We start from the raw sequence: 21,932 nt of genomic DNA, 5'->3' as shown, positions 1-21,932 counted from the left end.
CGTTGGCATGCACGCCGTTCCCTTTCTTCATTCGTTTTCTTTTCTTTTTTCCTCCCCTCGCCTCCTCTCTTCCCAGCCTCCCGCCATCCCCCTTGAGAGAACAGATATTACCCGTATTTAAGGTTCGAGCTGATTATTTGAGCTGAAGATTATCCCTGGTGTTGCCATCACAAGTTAGACCGAGTAAACGACAGTGCGTGAGTTGCGATATTGCCTGAATTTTAAGACAAAGGACCAAACAAGTGTGCCTTTGTTTCATTCAGTCGAAATCCTGTTCATGAAAAAAAAAAAAAAAATTCTGCGTTGCTCTTATTAATTGAATAAACTTCATTCATGTAATCAATGGTTTTACGATGGCCGGTTCGGAACACTTCAACTTGGTTTTGATTGACACACGAAACACTTTAATTTGCTGAAACATTTAAACACTTGATGTTAGTGATCGATTTTATAATGATTTTGTTCTTATATTTCATCTACAGTATGGATGTTGTGTGCAGTTCTTCAGTTAGCATTAAATTACCCTTTTTTATTCGACTTAATTTAATCTCTTGTTCTGGAGCGAGTTGATTTCTTTGTTTGAAGAAGTACCCTATTTTATGTGGCAAAGAATGAAATAGTTTATTTCTGTGGTCCAGTTCAAATTGTGAGTGTGTGCGTGCGTTTGCGTGTGCGTCCGTGTCCGTGCGTGTCAAGGAGTAATTAATAAAGAGGGATAGTGAAGGAGAATTGGAAGGTGTTTAAGCATTCAGTGGTAAATAAGAGAAAGGGGAAATTAAGAAATGGGGAGGAAGGAGAGGAAGAATGATTTACTTGATAATAGTTGTGCGAACGGTAGAATGAGTTAGTAAGCATATTACATATTTGCTGATACTGTCATTTTTGTGTGTATTTGGTAACCATGGAAATGTTTTAAGAATCTAATAAGACCTGTGTTTTATTTCTCTCTCAAGTTGTAGGATCATTAGATTTTATATTATTACTATTATTATGATTATTATGATTATTATGATTATTATTATCAGATAATGTCGTTTATGCCAATCAAATTATCTATGTAATAGTAATAATCCTCTTTTCCAGCTGTTCCAGAGATGCTTAACAAAAGTGCTGAACATAGACCTGTGGCGACTATACGTCACATATGTAAAGGAGACGAAATCCAGCTTACCCACATACAGGTAATTTCAACTGAATCTGCAATTGTCCGTAAATGGGTGATTAGTGATACATTACCAAATTACATTTAGAAATCTTCATGGGATGAAAAAAAACTTGGAATATGATTACAGTGAAAAGCAGTTTGTATTTACTAAAAAAAAAAAAAAAAAATTATTCTGTTTATTTCGCAAATTTAAAAAAAGGTTTTATTTTTTCCAGAGAAAAGTTGTCTCAAGCATACGAATTTGCCACAGACAAGATAGGAATGGACTACAATTCTTATACTTTGTGGAATGACTATGCAAATCTTCTGAAAAATGTTGAGGTTGTAGGTTCCTATGCAGAGAACCAGAAAATAATGGCCGTCAGAAAGGTTTGTTACGTTCAGTCTCTTCCTCTCTTTCTCTTTCTCTTTCTCTCATTCTTTTTCTCTTTTTCTCGTTTTGCTTTTCTCTCTCTCTCTCTCTCTCTCTCTCTCTCTCTCTCTCTCTCTCTCTCTCTCTCTCTCTCTCTCTCTCTCTCTCTCTCTCTCTCTCTCTCTCTCTTTCATTTACTCACCCCCTCTTCCACTCTACATTCTCCTCTACTTCCTTCTCCTGCCTCCCCCTCCCCCCTCCTCCCCCCCTCCCCTTCCTCCTCCTCCTCCTTCTCCTCCTCCTCCTCCTTCTCCTTACCATCCTCCTCCTCCTCATTACCCTCCTCCTCCTCCTCCTCCTCTTTTTCCTTTACCTTTTCCTCCTCCTCCTCTTCTTCTTCTTTTTTTTCTTTTTCCTCTTCCTCCTCCTCGCCCACCCTCCTTTTCACCCTCCTCATCCCTCGTCCCTACCCCCTCCTCCTTTTCACCCTCCTCATCCCTCGTCCCTACCCCCTCCTCCTTTCTCTCACTCATATATATGAAGTCCAGATAGTCATACAATTATCCTAAGACAATAGCTTTACCTCATACACTGAGCTTTACCTCATACACTGAGCTTTACCTCATACACTGAGCTTTACCTCATACACTGAGCTTTACCTCATACACTGAGCTTTACCTCATACACTGAGCTTTACCTCATACACTGAGCTTTACCTCATACACTGAGCTTTACCTCATACACTGAGCTTTACCTCATACACTGAGCTTTACCTCATACACTGAGCTTTACCCCATACACTGAGCTTTACCTCATACACTGAGCTTTACCTCATACACTGAGCTTTACCTCATACACTGAGCTTTACCTCATACACTGAGCTTTACCTCATACACTGAGCTTTACCTCATACACTGAGCTTTACCTCATACACTGAGCTTTACCTCATACACTGAGCTTTACCTCATACACTGAGCTTTACCTCATACACTGAGCTTTACCTCATACACTGAGCTTTACCTCATACACTGAGCTTTACCTCATACACTGAGCTTTACCTCATACACTGAGCTTTACCTCATACACTGAGCTTTACCCCATACACTGAGCTTTACCTCACACTGAGCTTTACCTCATACGCTGAGCTTTACCTCACACTGAGCTTTACCTCATACACTGAGCTTTACCTCATACACTGAGCTTTACCTCATACACTGAGCTTTACCTCATACACTGAGCTTTACCTCATACACTGAGCTTTACCCCATACACTGAGCTTTACCTCATACACTGAGCTTTACCTCATACACTGAGCTTTACCTCATACACTGAGCTTTACCTCATACACTGAGCTTTACCTCATACACTGAGCTTTACCCCATACACTGAGCTTTACCTCGTACACTGAGCTTTACCTCATACACTGAGCTTTACCTCATACACTGAGCTTTACCTCATACACTGAGCTTTACCTCATACACTGAGCTTTACCCCATACACTGAGCTTTACCTCGTACACTGAGCTTTACCTCATACACTGAGCTTTACCTCATACACTGAGCTTTACCTCATACACTGAGCTTTACCTCGTACACTGAGCTTTACCTCGTACACTGAGCTTTACCTCGTACACTGAGCTTTACCTCATACACTGAGCTTTACCTCATACACTGAGCTTTACCTCATACACTGAGCTTTACCTCATACACTGAGCTTTACCTCATACGCTGAGCTTTACCTCAGCCTGATGCTAAAGAAGTCCGCTTGTCGTCATCCAGGTGTACCAGAGGGGCATCGTGACCCCCATGGCCAACATCGAGCAGCTGTGGAAGGACTACCTCGACTTCGAGAAGAACATCAATCCCATCATTGCCGAGAAGATGAACATCGAGCGTGGCCGAGACTACATGAACGCGAGAAGAGTAGGGAAGGAGTTGGAGACCGAGACGAGAGGGCTGAATCGCCACCTGCCCAGCGTGCCCCCGTCTGGTCTCCCGGAGGAAACCAAGCAGGTGGGGAATAGAACGTGTTGGGTTGTTTTTTTTTGGTGTCCAGTTGGAGGGGATGTCATTGTTGCTGTTGCTGGCATTGTTGTTATTGATGGTTTTTTTTTTTTTTTTTTTTTTTTTTTTTTTTTTTTTTTTTTGTAAATGGTAGTTCCAGTAAATATGTAAAAAATATAGGTATGTAGATATAGATATAGATTTTTTTTATTTTATGTTTTAATCTGTTATCATGATAATGGAAAAATGTATTCATTAAATGACATTAACATGAACAGTTCTGGATGACCATAGTAGATGAAGTTATATACTACAATAATCAACTTATTGCAGATTGCCCATACATATACATACACATACACATACATATACACATACACATACACATACATATACATATACACATACACATACACATACACATACACATACATATACACATACACACACATGCACACACCTACACATACACATACACATACATATACACATACACACATACACACACATGCACACACCTACACAACATACAGTAGGCATACATAAATACATACATACATACATACATACATGCACAACAACATACACACATACACACATACATACACACATACCACACATTATATATATATATATATATATATATAATACATATATAATATATATACATTACATATAATACATGCATATATATATATATATATATATATATATATATATATATATATATATATATATATATATATATACATACAATGCGTGTGTGTATGTATGTACGTATATGCAAATATACATAATATCTATTTATTATTATACATTTTCTAAGATAAGCATATCATATAGCTGTTTTACCCTGATGTTATGCCAACAAGTAAATTTTACATACCATCAGTTTTGTGCAAAGAGTTTTGTTATAATTGCAGGTTGAAATCTGGAAACGATACATCAGATGGGAGAAAGACAACCCGCTTAGAACTGACGACCAGACGTTGGTTACCAAACGCGTGAGATTTGCGTACGAGCAATGTCTTCTGTGCTTGTCCTATCACCCGGATATTTGGTACGAAGCGGCACTCTTCTTGCAGGAATCCTCTAAACTCCTCTCGGAAAAAGGGGTGAGTTTATTTTTTTAAATTTATTTTTTAGTTTTGATGTTAAATGTTTTTCAAAGTAATATTCCTTTAATATAATTTTCTGTTTTTATGTATTCATGCATTTATATTGTATGGGTATATTTATTTCTGACTTGTGTTCAAATGTCTTTAAACAAACATTTTTTTAATGTAACTTTCCCCACAGGATGTGAATGCCAGCAAAATCTTTAGCGAGGAAGCAGCTCAGATCTACGAACGTGCCATCTCGGGTCCTCTAAGAAAGAACCAGCTCCTGTACTTTGCCTACGCCGACTTTGAGGAATCCCGCCTGAGATATCAAGAAGTGCATAAGATTTATCAACGATACATAGAAATGGAGGATATTGATCCAACACTGGTACGTCTTACAGGAACAGTATAGGAAATGAATCTTCGAGAAGGGATAATTCCACAATGTAAAATATGCTACTGGTTTTTCAGTGTTAGATCTTCCTCAAAACCATGTTGATTCTGGTGAAATTGTCTCATTGAAACATCGGCTACATTATCATTTGAAATTAAAAATTCACATTCATACCTTTCAAATATTTTTTTCATCACGAACCTTTGCTAGAAACAAAACTTGGCACAGAAATAGAGCTCTTTATGTTCTTGTAGTAACTATGACTCCAGTACTTGTTATAATTATTTCTTGATGTGTTTTCTTGTTATTAAAACAGGATGTGTGAAGGTGTTTATGATTTCAGCAGTTTGACATTAATGAATTTCAGAGACCATGTTAGATAGCCAAGAATGAAGCAATAAACTAGGTATCATTAACTACCAAAGCTTAGGCCAAATATATTTACCATAACAATTACAAAAAGTATTATATAGAACAATTTAGTACCAGGTAATAATAATAATAATAATAATAATAATAAAAAAAAACAGGAAAGGCAATGGAATGACAGATAAATTCCCAAAGCCATTGTTCCAAGCTCAGGTGACCATTTGCAATTTTTTTTTCATTATTATTATTATTATTATTATTTTTATTATCATCATTGTTATTGTTATTATCATTGTTATTATCATTGTTGTTATTGTTATTATAATTATTGTTATCATCATCATCATCATTATCATCATCATCATCGTCATTATAACTTGTGCGCTTTTCCCAGGCTTACCTTCAGTACATGAAATTCGCTCGACGGGCGGAAGGGATCAAATCTACCCGAGAGGTGTTCAAGAAGGCCCGAGAGGACGTTCGGACAAAGTTCCACATCTACGTTGGTGCTGCTCTCATGGAATACTACTGCACAAAGAACAAAGACATTGCATTCAGGATATTCGAGCTCGGACTCAAGAAATGCCCCGATAATGCCGACTACATCATGGCATATGTTGATTATTTATCACATCTGAACGGTAAGGAGATAATTTGTTTAAGGAGGTAAAATTGTAAGATACACAGGATTGTAGATTTATCCGTCACTAAGAATCTAACGAACTTGAAAGGTGATTAGAATAAAGTGCATGAGTTACATAAATGTATTTTGTTGTGAGTCAGTTATGTTTCTAAAACTTGCTCTTTAATATGTAAAGTTGCATATAGCAAGTAGTCTTATTTGTAAACATGATAAGTGAACAGTAAGTGAATATCCAAATGATAAAAAAAGACAAAAAATTGACAAACAAATAGTGATTTCAAAGTCTAAAAAACAAATACTACTACAGGAGTAGGTCATGTTAGATGCAATATAATTCCTATTATTTTGTGTTTTTTTTTTTATTAGTATAAGGAATTAATTATATATTTTTCATTACCATTATCTCTCTTGAATGATGTGACTTGTTTCCATATGTTAGAAAGGTCTGTTTAAGCCAAAGAATGGTACTACTATTTTTGTTAATATGATAATAATCTTTAATAAATATCAGTAATATTATAGTAGAATTATTGTTGGTAGTGATGTTAATACCTTCAGTCCATACAAAAGTAAGATTCGCTCTATCGGTCCCCTTGCTTACAGACGATAACAACACCCGAGTCTTGTTTGAACGAGTGCTGACCTCTGGACAGCTGAAGAATGAGGACACTGTTGGGCTGTGGAACCGTTTTCTTGAGTTTGAGTGCAACGTCGGTGATCTTGCATCCATTGTCAAGGTCGAGAAGAGAAGAGCTCACGTTTTGCAAAAGGTAAGTCTTTTTTTTTTTGCGTTAGGAAATGTGAGGGAGTTTGTGTTATTCCTTTATCGTTTTGCCCTCTTTGCCATTCTTTGTAAATGTTGGTTATAATACATTTATTGATGCAGGTATCTCTATATTATCTCAGAATTTGTCTCTAGTGCCTGTATCACATGGAATGATAAGTTGTGATGTTATTAGGTATTTTTTTCATGCTCAAAACATATTCATATTTTGGTTGATATTTATGATGTGAAAACTCTCAGTACATGCACTTACAAAATCCTGAAATGTATTAGTATTTTGGCTGATGTGTATGCATTTTTGATCTGCTGGCTCTATATTACTTGCATTTTGATATTTTCCAAAAATATATTATTGATATTAGTATTTTTAACACTGCCGTTATTTTGGTTGATATTTATGATGGCTCTCCGTACATGCAATCATGAGCATCCTTTCCACAGCTGCAAGAGTTTGAGGGCAAAGACACAGCGCAGCTCGTCGACAGGTACAAGTTCATGGATCTCTACCCTTGCACACCACCTGAACTGAAGTAAGCTCTTTCTGTTGATTAATATTTGTGTTGGATTTTTTTTCTCTCTCTTTTTATTATTGGGTTTCTTTCGGATTGCTGATATAAAGGATATTTATTGATGATGTGCTTATATGTCTTTATATATTTGGTTTTGCTTGTAAACGGTGAGAAGTTTAATGTATGATATAAGTGGTATTGAATGTAGAATTTTCTAGCCCTTCTCACATCATCACCTTTTCCTTTCAGAGCCATTGGTTATCGCGACATATCAACCCACAACATGATCATCAACCCAAATGTTCCCCGAGGATTGTCAATCCACGACTCTCAGGAGCCAACCTATGCAAGACCCGACTTCTCTCAGATGATCCCCTTCAAGCCCAAGGCCAAATACATCCCTGGAGAACACCCAGTCAAAGGTGCTGTACTTGACTCTGTTTTTGTTTGCTTGTTTCTTTGATGAACCCTTTGATTGCATCATTTGGCTGACTGTTTAGTCTTGTCAGGATGTCTTTTACTTAGCGAAAAGATGAAAGCTTGAAATTGTATCTTTCTAATTATTTGTTTAGTTGTGTTTTGGTCACAGGGGGCAGCACTATGCCCTGTTTGAAGTATGTGAGGAGGATTCCACTCTCCACGGTTAAAGGGAATTTTTGTCTGAGGCCGTGACATATATCTGTTTTTCTTGGTCAAAGGGTTGAATAACCATGAAGTATAATGGCATTACATCAACTCTGGTAATCGTTATGAACCAACTTATTGAGTTATTAAGTCATCCTGAGGTCATTTGTGGTTACTTATTATGTAATCCACTCGTTTTAAAATATTTGGAAGAGGTTTCGCATTTGTGAATGTAATAATTCCTTTTGCCTTTTCAACTTCCAATATGGTAAAAGAAAGTGAATTTGTTTTGCAATATATTATGATAGACATCTTGCCTCTGTGTTGATCATGCAAGCATATTTGCAATGATGAGTTCCATTATCTCAAAAAACATATTCTGTTTGTTTTTTTCTCTCTCCACTTTCTTTTCTCAGGTATATTCATAATATCAACATTTATATATCATGTCAGATTTAAATATATTCCTTTGTTTATTTTCTCTCGATAGGTGGTGCTTTCCCACCACCACCTGCTGTTGCCAATCTCCTGTCCATGCTGCCTCCTCCTCATTGCTTCCGAGGTCCCTTCGTCAAGCTCGATGCGTTGGTTGACCTCTTCATGAGACTCAACCTCCCTGAACAAGGTAAGTTCAATACATCTGTATATATTGTGTGGTGTGACAAGTGGATATTGAAGAGATAGATAGATAGATAGATAGATAGATATAGATATATATAGGTAGGTGGGACAAGGTGATTTCCTGTTCTGTTCTTCACACTTTCAAATGTTGTTTGGTGTTCATTCTAGGTGGTCAGTGGTCAACTACTGGAAGCCACGACGTTAGACTGTTTGAGCTCTCCAAGTCGGTGCACTGGGTAGTGGACCCCAGCGGCGACCGCAAGAGAAAGCTGGTTCCTGGTGACGATTCCGACGATGAAGATGGGAATAAACCCATTTTAACAAGTGATATTTACAGAGCCAGACAACAGAAAAGAATGAAGTAAGAGTTAAAGGGCATATTGTTTATGAGTGAATGTATTCCATAGTTGCTTTCCAAGTAGAATATTTGATGAAAAGCAATATTTTTTATTCTTTATTATCATTTTTTTATGAAGGCTGTATAGCTTGTATTTTAATGCCACAAATGATTGCTAAAGTAAATCAGCATTGCTTTTATTGATTCTAATGATTCATAGAATGTCTATGATGTGTCCATTGTATATGATTCAGATGAAGTATGTGACTGGTGTTGGTAAATGCCATGCCTCGAGTGGTTGTATATTCTTGGTATTTTACATAAATTTCAACTTAATATGTGTAATAAACTAAGCAAGGATACAAGGGCTGTATAGAAGCAATTGACCATTATACTGTGTATGTCAGATATTTAAAATGTTATTTTTAGAAATAAATCTGGTTTTATTGATAATGTTTCACTCAACAACAATGAAAAGTAAAATGATTATTCTATCATGGAAAGGAGAAACAGGTTGATACTAAAGATTTTGTCTATATATAATTGGGAGTCCAGAAACTACTTTAAAAGCTAAAGTATTCTATAACTGAACACATTTAAAAGATGTGAAGGTATCATGGCAATAGTAAAAATTCTAAGTCTGGTATATATATATAGGTAGTTGATAGTAAGGAAATCAGAACGTCGTAAACTGATTTTGTAACTGATACAATCGGATTGTATATTTTATATGAGAGTGCAGCAAGAATCAATAATAGAGAAATTGATGTATATAAATGTTCATTACTTGACTCCAGCAATAAGATATGTCACATGACTCGGTACTTTGAGGTGTTGCAATGAAGTCTGAAAAATCAGACATTTATTACCATTTTACGATAAAGAAGAGGGTGAGAAGTTTACCTCCTGTATACTCTTATATGTTATTTTTCATCTTTTTGTAATTACATTCTGATATGGAAAGGTCTTAGAATGATTAGTTATATATTTATACGTTTATGTAGACCACAACCACATACCATATTGCAGAAATGTATTTGCTATAGAAATGTAAACACAATTCATGGTTGTGCATGACATATGTAAGTTGAAAAAATTGTAATGCCTTGAAGCATATAACCATTGTTAATATGATGATTTTTTTCTAACTGGAACTCAACTCGAATACTATATCAGCTAAATAGAGAAAGATAAAATAATGTGTAAAATTTCCTTTCCTCATGGATACAGTGCAGTCATGGAATGCAGCAATTCCAGGTAGATTTGCAACATGTGCAGGACATATACTAAGATTTCATTGTTTGCTACAGGATAGCATGAGGTGTTTGCTGAAGGACGACATGAAGCGTCAGTAATTGCTTCAAGACTGGATACGTTATTGTATAATTAAAAAGCAAGTATCAGTTGAAAAACTAAACAAGATGATATTTTGAAAAATAACATTAGTAGTAGATGGATTTGATATTCAAATTATTACTATTCTCCTCAATGAAATAAATGACTTGTCCGTACATATGTGAACTTTATGTACAAAGAAATCTACACATTTTACCTGAAGTAAAATAATAAAGTTGAATGTTTTTATTTGGTCTTTTCTCAATGGGGACACCCTATCACATTCTGCCGAGAGGCAAGCAAAGTTTAAGGTTTGGAATCCATATTCAATCATTTCACACAAAGTTTTTTCCTCAAAACTATAATAAAAATAACAGGTAGTAGCAGTATTAATTATAGTTAGTAGCGTAGTATATAATACGAATAGAGAGTAGTCTGTTAAAATACTTCTCTTGTGTAGTATATCATAGTTATTCCATATCACAGCAAAGCCTCACTTCCTTTGTTAACTGTACGAAAATGAGTTATGTGATCTCAGTAATAGCAAATACTCTTCCCACGAGTTTTTCTAATTGCATTATCAGTGAAGTTATTAACGTTTATCCAGCCAACACAATCCTTTGACTACATAAAAAATAATTCTAGATTTATAAATATTAATTTCCTCAAATCACTTATATCAGTTTAAGGTTTTGGTAATGATAATTCATTAATTGCATCACTTAGTGATCTTGAAATCTAGATTCTGTAAACTGCCTCTTGGACAGGAACTAGTGATCAACATGAGGAATTTCCTTGGTAGTTGGCTATTTATATTTCCCATATTTAATGCACTATGAATGTATTTATTTTTCAATGTATTTATGATGAAAGACTAAATATCTTGTGAAATTATTAGCTGGAGAGATAGAGAGGGACACACATGGTCCATACACACAGACCCAGGGTAAGTAGGCAGGTAGAGTGTGTGTGTCAGTAAAAGAAAAAAAGTGAAAGAGAGCGGGAGAGGTGGGGGGGGGGAGAAGGAAGGAGGGAGGGAGGGGGAGGGAGGGAGAGGGAAGGAAGGGGAGGGAGGGAGAGGGAAGGAAGGGGAGGGAGGGAGAGGGAAGAAAGGGAGGGAGGGAGAGGGAAGAAAGGGAGGGAGGGAGAGGGAAGAAAGGGAAGGAGGGAGGGAAGAAAGGGAGGGAGAGGGAAGAAAGGGAGGGAGGGAGAGGGAAGAAAGGGAAGGAGGGAGGGAGGGAGGGAGAGGGAAGAAAGGGAAGGAGGGAGGGAGGGAGGGAGGGGGAAGGAAGGGAAGGAGGGAGGGAGAGGGAAGAAAGGGAAGGAGGAGGGAAGGGAGGAGGGAGAAAGGGAGGGAGGAGAGGGAAGAAAGGGAAGGAAGGGGAGGGAGGAAGAGGGAAGGGAAGGGGAGGAGGGAGGGAGGGAGGGAGGGGAAGGAAGGGAGAGGAGGAGAGGGAGGAGGAGGGAGGAAGGGAAGAGGGAGGGAGGGAGGGAGGAAAGGAAGGAGGGAGGGAAAAGGGAGGGAGGAGAGGAAGGGGGGGGAGGGAAGGGAAGGAGGGAGGGAGGGAGAGGGAAGGAAGGGAAGGAGGGAGGGAGGGAAGGAAGGGAAGGAGGGAGGGAGGAAAAGGAAAGGAAGAGAAGGAGGAAGGGAGGGAGGGAGAGGGAAGGAAGGGGAGGAGGGAGAGGGAAGGAAGGGAGGGAGAGGGAAGGAAGAGGAAGGGAGAGAGGAAGGAAGGGGGAGAGGGAAGGAAGGAGGGAGGGAGGGGGGAAGGAGGGGGAAGGAGGAGGGGGATGGAGGGGAGGGAAGGAAGAGAGAGAGGGGAGGGGGGGGGGGGGGGAAGGAGGGAAGGAGGGAAGGAGGGAGGGGAAGAAGGGAAGGGGGAGGGAGGGAGGGAGAGAGAGAGAGAAAGAAAGAGAGGGAGAGTGTGAGTGCGAGTGTGTATGGGAACATTCACACCATCATCCTCCATTTTGTAACCAATCTGGAATGTCATATATATAAATAAATAATATATATATATTATATATATAATTTTAATAGAAATTTAAAAAGAAGTATAGGACGTGTCCTTTCAACCGTAAGTTACTATATTCGTTGTAGCTGTTTTTTTTGTTTTTTCTTTCCAGAAGAAAACATATAGAAGCTTCCAACTAATAGGGTATCAAAACCTACTTCATTTAGTCATTATGTTATTTACATTAAGTGATAGGGTTTTGACATGATAGGCATATTATAAACTTTGTAAATACTGTACAGGTCAAGCAAGACATATACTGTGCTTACACATACACTGATTACCATCTGATAATATAATCCTTAACACTTAGTATAATGCTTCAGATGACTGAGCTATATATATAGTAAGACTTCGACATCAACATGGTTTAATGTTTATGAACTGGATATTAAAAATCCCATACAACAGTGCCCCATAGAATAAAGAATCTATATGATCATGAATATCAGGATTAAGATGAGGATGATCAAATAAATAAATAAAAGGAATGACAATTATGATGATTATTATTATACTAAAAAGAATAACAGTAAATATTATATTACTATGTGTAATATAATGACAGTAACAACTACAGAAGAACAAGAAGTTAGCTTAGAGCTGTTATTAACACTAATAAACAACTGGTACATGTAATCACCCAGAGTAAAAAGCAAGCAAAAAAACAAACAAAAAACAAAAAAAGAAAAGCATGTTTTTAAAACGTCTCTTCCTTCCGATAAACTAAACTATCAGCTGAATATATAAACTGTTTTGTAATAATAATATTCATAGATAAATCCCTAATGATAAGCTGATCTAACTAAATAATGCATCTGAATTGCTGAGAAGGCATAATAACATATATATATATCAAGTAAAAATATAAATATTCTCACAAACACCAATGAAAATAATGTCACACAAAAGCACAGCCATTTTTCAACTAAATGTTAACTCAAAAAAAAAAAAACAAGTTCCAAATCATATATTACATGTGCTTAAGTTACACACAAAAACCTGATCACTATATCCAGAATATTCTATCAATCACAGGAGATGATGCATTGATAGCTTTGCCTATATATACATTCATTAATTCTCTAATCTTTTCTAGCTGTAGCAAAGCTATGGATTGACCTCTAGAAATGTTGAGATTGAACCATGAAATATGGTCATGGTCATCACGGCACCAGGATTGAAATTCATGTAGATTTAATGATATATGAGTAATCCTCTCCGAGAGATGTAATAACACATGTATACCAAGAGAGTAATGTCTATATAATAAATTAGTCCAATTTTACAACCTCAGGGCAAGTTTCATGTCTCAATGCAATTTTAACAATGTTAGGTTGGCTTGGTTTGCAACTAATTTCACTGTGCAAGACCATCATATTTACAGATTACATTTTGATCATTCTTTGAAATGAAAATCAGAGATAATAGAGAAACTACCATGCACTGGACAGACCTTGCATGTAGAAAGAAATATTTGCCTTTGAAATTCACTGAGAGAAAAAGGAACGACTGACTCGCATGCATATATTAGTCAAATAAAATATAATGCAAAAATGTCATCACAGCCATTGATCAAATTACCTAGTATATTTCACATTTTTTCCATAGTATCTCAGAACTTTTCAAAAATGACTGTTGAAGCCTAAACCAAAAAATAATAATAATAAAATAAATATATAAATTAAAAAAAAAATAATAATAAATAAAAAACCTTTAGAGTAAATATACTTCAATATATAAAGAATACTTAAAAAATAAATTGCAATATGTATCATTTCTGCCATCAAAGTCTAACTCTAGGAGGCTCTGTTCTATGAATATTAGACACTATGACACAATGTGAATATGCTGTCTACTAACTTCTGTGGAACATTACGTGTAATCTACTCTTTTCTTGCAATACATATAACAAGAGATTATCCATCCACCATAATCACACTAGTTTTACATAAAAGGCAACATCATTAATCTCTAATATTACATGAAGCACCAAGCCATATATTTGCCACAATTATATAGGTATAGTTTTATATGAAAATTACAGTAAACAAGAGAATTGCTAAATAACTTGCCTTTATAATATTTTGGGTAAAAAATAAAAGTACACAGATAATAAACCACTAGCACCATTAACAGTCGATCTCCAGCAATTATTATGTCAATCACTTTGCTGTCCTTATGAAGCTGTTAGATTGCTTCATTAAGAAATTGGGATTGCTCCATTCAATACAAAATATAAAATATATAATGAAATATATGTATGTTTAAAAAAGGTATTAATGTTTCTAATTATATGCTTACACTTCCTTTAATTAAATTTGGTAAAAATGATTTTTGTGTATATAAATATTGCTATCTGGGCACTATTATCTGTTTTCCTTTAAAAGTAAAAACTAAAGCCTATTAATCTGATTAACTATATCATTCACTGTTGTTAAAATTTACCTGAAAAAAAAAAAGTATTTACACACTATTCCTTCCTTATAAATGGCCTCCTTATTCCAAATATTTTCAGTGTAATAAAATAATACATTTACTGCAACCAAATACTAAGACATCACACTTCCTGTGATAATTACATATTTCTTTAGGATACACATCCATGACTCACCAAAGCACCAATAGTTTATTTTCTGTGATAACACCCTTGAAGAACAGAATTCCATCAATGAAGGTTATTGCAGTCAACAATTGCATATAAATATCTTACAAATTATTTGTCAACTATGCTAGTATAGTACATATGATTTATATGAATTTTCTGTATTAGTATATGAAATGATATTCATCAAAATATAAAGCGTACTACAAAGAAACGTTAATGGGTTGCATCTAGAACACCAAGTCACCACATGAGGTAACACTGCACTGCACTACTTAATCAAGAATATATCTCAGTGCTAACCTGCAAGAAATTTACAGGAATGAAACTAATACTTCCCGAACATCTACTGCCATACGAGCCATCCATTCTTTTCCTTTTTAAATACCAAAGTTCTCGTCTCGGAACTGTCGTAGCCGAACATACAGAGAATGCAAAAAGGAGGACTGCGAATCACGTAAAAATACATATTAGTTAACAGTGTGTGTCAACAAAGAGACTAACAGATTTATTTAACAATCAACTGAAGAATAAGAGCATATGGTTCCTTCACAAACAAGATTTCAAAAGGAAAAAGCATATTTGAATTTTGTGATCAAAGTGTCCATAACCTTAAACAAGAAACTTATTAAAAGATCTGCATGAAGAGAAAAATAAAATCACAATACAAAAAGGAAAGGTAATCTGTCACACTTCACAGGAGTTTTTAAAAGCAATCACTTTCACAAAATAAGAATTTTCACCGTTTGAAATCTGTTATCAGATAAATCACTCGCTTCTTTACATTTCTAAATCTTGGGGACGATAATGATAATAAAGTTAAATACTGTGGGGAGGGAGGGGGGGAGAAGCTGTAAATATATGTGCAAGATTAGCTAATATTGTTGGTGGAAGATTGATGATATATAGCCATTTTAAGATAATATATGTAGCAATAGAACCCAACTGGAATGTAAGTTATATTTCTCACCCAAAAACTGTCACAGCCAACCAGTCATATTTTCTACAGATGAAATGGTCACAGAGTTTCCTCGAGTCACGTTTATACACAAATAACGAAAGTATCTGCACGCGCTGTCTTCGTCCATTACAAACTACATCACAAGGAGAAAGGACACAATCATTATAGTGTATGCTCATCGTCTTCAACGCGACTGAAGACATATATATACCTATTTAAACCTCACACGACAGTGAAGCAGGAAAACCAAAAGGCTCACTCACACATCAACATACAAAGTGTGCTACTGGCCCCACTCCCGGTGTCAACGCCAGTCAAAGGAAGTCCCAATAGGCCTTCCATTATCTTCCAGGGCAGGAACTACATTCCAAGCAGGTTCTACAAAAATGCATCGTACCAGGAATCACTAAACAATCAATATTTCTCATTTACTACATTCATTTATATATATATATATTTATATATAATCATCATGTGTCCTTAATGGGGGGGAGGGGGATATAATATCATTAAAATAGAAATAATTACACAAAAAATTCCTGTACGTAAAATAATGTAGACGTCCATTAATCTACATTGTTTTCTTTTGTTTCTATCTACCTGTCAGTTCATGTGGTCAACAAGGATAGCATCAGAATTTCTACATGTAATGAGAACATTTGATTTTATTAATTTGATCTTGCTCCTCATTTTCAAAAGGAAAGATAACACCCACACAAATAGAAATGCCTATGATACAATTTAGGAAATGGGTTACCGAAGTGGCAAATGCGTGAAAAGAAAATTAACACAAAAGACAATGACAAATGTAATGATATTGATGACAGGATCGTTAGCCGTTAAAAAGCAATTTCATCTTGAAAACATAACAACAAGAACAGCAAGAACAACAAAATCATGCAATAGCTAATCAAAATCATAATGGTTAATACTGATCATAATAATTAAGATGAATCAATGACAATGATAATAATGATCATAATATCAAGTAAGTTTTTCAGTCACTATAACAATAATAATGATAATAATTATTGGTCATAATAATATCAACAATAATGGCTGCCAGTCATTATTCCCATATATATATTTTTCATTGTTTTGTGTGTAGTCATTTTCATAATCATTATCATTATTCTAATTATATAACCATTACATTAATCATTACTGCTGTCAGCATCATATCCACTATTATTCTATTCATTATCATTATTATCATTCTCATCCTTTTTAATGAATGGAAAATGGAAGCACAGGAGACAAATCTTTTTTTTTTCAGTAACAGCTACTTTCACATTCAAACACTGAAATCTGTAAGAATGCAACCTCCCTAAATTTCCCTCTAACAATGTTCTCATGGAAGTCTCAATAAGTTTGTTCAAATACAAGTCAGAGTAATGCATACAGTGTGAAATAAACGCAGAAATATACTACTATTCCAGGACCCAAAATTTCAAGAATGCTTACATTTATGCTTGGTTTTATTCTTCTGTGCGTTGCTATTAACCTAAGTACGCGAAGCATAAGGCATTGTCTTCAGTTATAGAGGCTGTTTAATCTTCACACGAGAAAGTCAGCTCCTTAAATTTACGTTTAAAGTTTAATGTGCGGTGATAAAATTTAGAGTTACTCCATGTTAATTTGCAGTCACATGAGGTTTAGGCAATTCATGGTTACTCCACCAACTGCTTCCAACCAGGTTTCCTTATATTGAGCAATTACTATTTATATAAATCAATACATATTCACAGCCAGTGACAAATCATTACATATAAATGACCTTAATTATCACCCAATTGTATACAACAATATGTCCTAGTTAACATCAGAAACATACCCTGGAGTGAAAAACCTTTTCATAATGGCATTTCTGTTTTAAGTCCATCTTTTTAAACATATATATATACCCCCTCAAAAATCTCCCTCCCTAACTTTTTTTTGCAATGAAGATGTCTTTGAATAAATTCATATCCTCTGAACAACTAATTTTCGGAACCTAAATAAAATAAGGAAATTTTAACCCTTTCAGTTTGGAAGAGTTCTTTCCCTGAATGACATATCAAATATTTACTCAACAGTAAATATATCCAAATGTACATTGCACACTGATACTGAATCAACCTCTGATAATTGTATGAACACATACAGAGGAAGCCAAAACAAGTCAAGGGCTGTTATGGTGGTCCGTTTTCATATTACGTAGAAAAATGGATTTCAAGACTTTAATATTGGTAGTATACTTTCATGAAATATTAGATGGCTGCAAGCTTTTCATGTTACTATGGGTACAGAATTTGACATTGATTTCCCTTAAGGTTAATAATTAAGTCTTCAGACAAGGTTGGTTACATGAAGATATGAAATCAGGCATATAATCCTGTACAAAACGACATCTGACTGTCATCGGCACATTATATGAACTATTTTACTTTACTGGTAAGACTAAATTTGCTGAGAGAGATCTCAATAAATATAATACTGTAGTAGCAAGACTGATAGCTTTGGTGGTACAATGGCCAAGGCATATACTTCACTACATCAACTTTGGTGTGTACCAGCCTTAGCAACTGAGTCAGACATATGATTCAGCTGTACAGAATAGGAGACCAGACATCTGCTGAAATATCACATAATTCTGTTACGCTCTATGCAGATACTGGCATCTTGCTATTAGTACACTAGCAGGACTTTTTAAGTTGTGGTGGCAGCTTGAACAGGCATTTGCTGCACCAGTTTCATCACTTTGTCCAGAACTACTTCATTGGTGCACTGGACTGACCCTGGTTCATAGGGCTGGGCTATTACTGCAGTTTGCAAAACCTGATGGTAGATGTGGATGCTGAATTATAATGATTACTTACAAGATATGTTATGTCAGACTCAAAATATACATTAGGTCAGTGACTACTTTACATCCAAGTGATTTATCAAATATAAATGTATCTCATTCAGATGTCAAAACTTTATATTACCTCTACACTCATGTCGTCCCTAACTGTGTATGGCACACGGTTTTCTGCCAGCCACACGCACAGGCTCTCTCGTCGTGCCGTCAGCTCCTGGCTACTGTAATGTATCTGCAGGACAAAATGTATCAACATTACTGCTCTCAATTCTGACGTTTCTGATGATTCAACTTGCAAATAACATATCTGATGTAGAACCCTAAATAACATTAAAACAACAAGAGCTAAGCAAAGCCTCCTTGGTATTTTACACCTTCAATTACTTTAATCTATAATCTATAGAGTTCTAGCAGCTCTTTTGTATAAGCAACTCATATAAACAGTAATTATAAATTATAGAAGTTATGCTAGGGGAATATTCATATAAATATTTACTTCATTCTTGACATCTCAATATTTTGAACTGGTTGGTTTCAATGATAAGAATCTCTCCTTACAACTTTTTAAAATGAAATCCCTTATCTGGAAACTAGTGATGAGGATGGTTGAAAATGCATTTTGCAATACATTGTTAAAAATATTTATATAACACTAACTATGAGTACTCAAAAAAAAAAAATAAAATAATAAATACACAAATTAAAAAAAACTAATAAAATATATATATATATATATATATATATTATTTATATATATCTATATTATATATTATATATATTTATATAATAAATAAATAAAATAACATCAATTAACAACATTTAAATGGAAAGGAAATCAGTGTTCATAATGAAACCGGAAGATATCGCTGGCCCAACATCACTAAGAGAGAAGACAGAATTCAAGAAGATAAATAACAGTCTCCCTGGACCAACAACTCCTCCAAACTGGTACTCCAGCTTAAGGTGCATGGTCATTCAGGAAATCTCAGGACAAATGAGGCATCTACCAGGCTCCTGTTTACAATGCAATGTTGCCATACAGAAGTTACCAATAAATTGTGTCCCACCTTCCTTGTGAGACAAAGCATAAAAGACCCATTCTTTTACACTTCACTTTGTTTATATACATTAACCTCTTAACGATGAATGATGTGATATCACGTCATGGCTTTTGTATGGTTGGCACACCGGTTGATTGTGTGCACAGCAGTTGGCCACAGCCAGAGCAGGTGAAGAGCCCAAGGTATTAGGCCTGCACACATTGTAATACCCAGCATTAACCCACTTACGATGGGGGCATTCCAGCCTTGAATGTCCCAATGCCGGGGCGTTCGAATTATTAGGCCTAAATCAATTAAATGGCTGGCACAATACTGTGCCGCCCGGCCACTGGGCTTTTGAATGCGCGGTACAGTACTGTACCACCCGTCCAGAGAGGGTTAAGACCCGACTGAGCCAAAACCGCCCTGGTGTTATCAGGTTAACACATTTGCGCTGGGTCTTATACTTGCCTAATGCCCTTCCCCGATATAATATCACATCATTCGGCATAAACGGGTTAAGTCAAAGAATATAACCACCACCAAATAATGTCTTGATAAGAAGCAGAAACCATGTCTACTCCAATGGCATTCACTTATAATGCTGCACACTTTACATTCTTAGCTAACATTTGCATGTACTTTGCATATGTTAGCTATATATAAGTAAAAGGATATGCTTCACAGACTGCAATATTCCAATGCTATCTAGTATCTTACCTATTAGTCGGACATTCCAATGCATGCTATATGTTTTTACACTCTCTATGCTCAGGACAGATTATCAACCCTTCCCCTACTAGTAATTGTTGTGGGGTCAGATCACTTTCACTCTGTATTGTTTTGTTCAGAATACAATTATTCCTTATGATGTGGCCCATCTCTGAAGGGTCAAGAGTAAAGGCTAGTCTCCATAAAAAATTTTTTTATAATAAATTGATTGAAAAATATTCATCAGCAGATAGATAAATCATATATAGTAGGAGGAAAAGGAGAAGGAGGAGGAGGGGGGGGAGGAGGAGGAGGAGGAGGAGGAGGAGGAGGAGGAGAGGAGGAGGAGGAGGAGGAGGAGGAGGAGGAGGAGGAGAGGAGGAGGAGGAAGAGGAGGAGGAGGAGGAGGAGGAAAGAGGGTAGGAGGAGGAGGAGAGGAGGAGGAGGAGGAGGGGAGGAGGAGGATGAGGAAGAGGAGGAGGAGGAGGAGGGAGAGGAGGAGGAGGAGTAGGAGGAGGAGGAGGAGGAGGAGGAGGAAGGAGGGAGAGTAGGAGGGGGGGGGAAGGAAGAAGGATTGGAAGGTGGCAGTGGTGGAGGAGGTGGAGGAGAGGAAGAAAAGGAAAAAGAACTAGGAAAAGCAGAAGGAGAGGAAAAAAAATAAAAAGAAAAAGAAAGAAAGAAAAGGTGATTTGCACTCCCTGAAACAAACAAAGTAATGCCTTGGAAGGAAAGTGAATACATATCAACAGTATATCACAACGGCTGAGAACTGTAATCATTAATCATGACTGAAATTATCATCATAAAGTCATTCCTTATAATACTGCCGAAAAGTCCCCATTACCTGTTCTTTTCTGAAGAGGTTATCAATGGCACTAACAAGGCTAGGGGAGGGCTTATCGTCCTGGACTGCAATGCTCTTTACGTTGTAGCCGGAGACGATGATGACCTCCGTGCTGCCGTTCTCTCCAAATTCCACGAGGATAACACTGGAAAAAAAATGGAGCTTGCATTTTTTTTCTTTCTTTTTTTTTCACTGACCATGTTTAATTTTTGAAAAGGTGTTGGTATTGTGCATCCATATCCTTTCCTTAAATATCTCTCCCTGCTTCTACTTCTATAACTTTTAATTTCCTACTAACGTGTTCTATCTCCTCTCTCTCTCTCTCTCTCTCTCTCTTTCTATTTCCATTCTGTCCCTCTTTCTCTGTCTGTCATTCTCTCTCTCTCTCTCATATCTTACATTCTCTTATCTCTCTCTCTCTCTCTCTCTCTCTCTTTCTTCTTATTCTCTCTCTCTCTCTCACCTTATTCTCTTTCTCTCTTCTTATTCTCTTTCTCTCTTCTTATTCTCTTTCTCTCTCTTCTTATTCTCTTTCTCTCTCTCTCCTTATTCTCTTTCTTTCTCTCTCTCTTTCTCCTTATTCTCTTTCTCTCTCTCTCCTTATTTTTTCTTTTTCTCTCTCTTTATTCTCTTTCTCTCTCTCTCCTTATCCTTATACTCCTCCTTCTCTCTATC

The 21,932-nt window shown here is 36.2% G+C and overlaps 2 protein-coding genes across 3 annotated transcripts in view; one reads left to right on the top strand and one right to left on the bottom strand.

Moving 5' to 3' along the window:
- Positions 1 to 1,083: 1,083 nt before the first annotated feature.
- su(f) (cleavage stimulation factor subunit su(f)) lies at positions 1,084 to 10,486 on the top strand (the record flags this gene model as incomplete). Of its 2 annotated transcripts, XM_086537610.1 has the most annotated exon segments (12): positions 1,084 to 1,181; positions 1,381 to 1,534; positions 3,296 to 3,529; positions 4,444 to 4,635; positions 4,820 to 5,011; positions 5,781 to 6,027; positions 6,633 to 6,799; positions 7,255 to 7,343; positions 7,572 to 7,744; positions 8,437 to 8,571; positions 8,736 to 8,928; positions 10,215 to 10,486. In XM_086537610.1, coding segments are annotated over 12 exon segments (1,884 nt in total), but the record flags the coding sequence as incomplete, so codon positions are not given.
- Positions 10,487 to 12,416: 1,930 nt separating this feature from the next.
- LOC122265636 (gem-associated protein 6) overlaps positions 12,417 to 21,932 on the bottom strand; it is a 14,173-nt gene continuing 4,657 nt past the window's right edge. Inside the window, exons 2-4 of the mRNA XM_043035026.2 lie at positions 21,258 to 21,402; positions 18,790 to 18,894; positions 12,417 to 18,637 (exon numbers count right to left, since the gene is read on the bottom strand). Coding sequence (XP_042890960.1) covers positions 18,509 to 18,637; positions 18,790 to 18,894; positions 21,258 to 21,402 — 379 coding nt within the window. The 3' untranslated portion in view covers positions 12,417 to 18,508. The remainder of the gene's footprint in view (positions 18,638 to 18,789; positions 18,895 to 21,257; positions 21,403 to 21,932) is intronic.

The sequence above is a fragment of the Penaeus japonicus genome, unplaced genomic scaffold (genome assembly GCF_977035675.1).
Source record: "Penaeus japonicus unplaced genomic scaffold, GWHDUDI00000001_assembly GWHDUDI00000006, whole genome shotgun sequence".
NCBI classification, from domain to species: Eukaryota; Metazoa; Arthropoda; class Malacostraca; order Decapoda; family Penaeidae; genus Penaeus; species Penaeus japonicus.
This window is presented reverse-complemented; position numbering and strand designations above follow the sequence as displayed.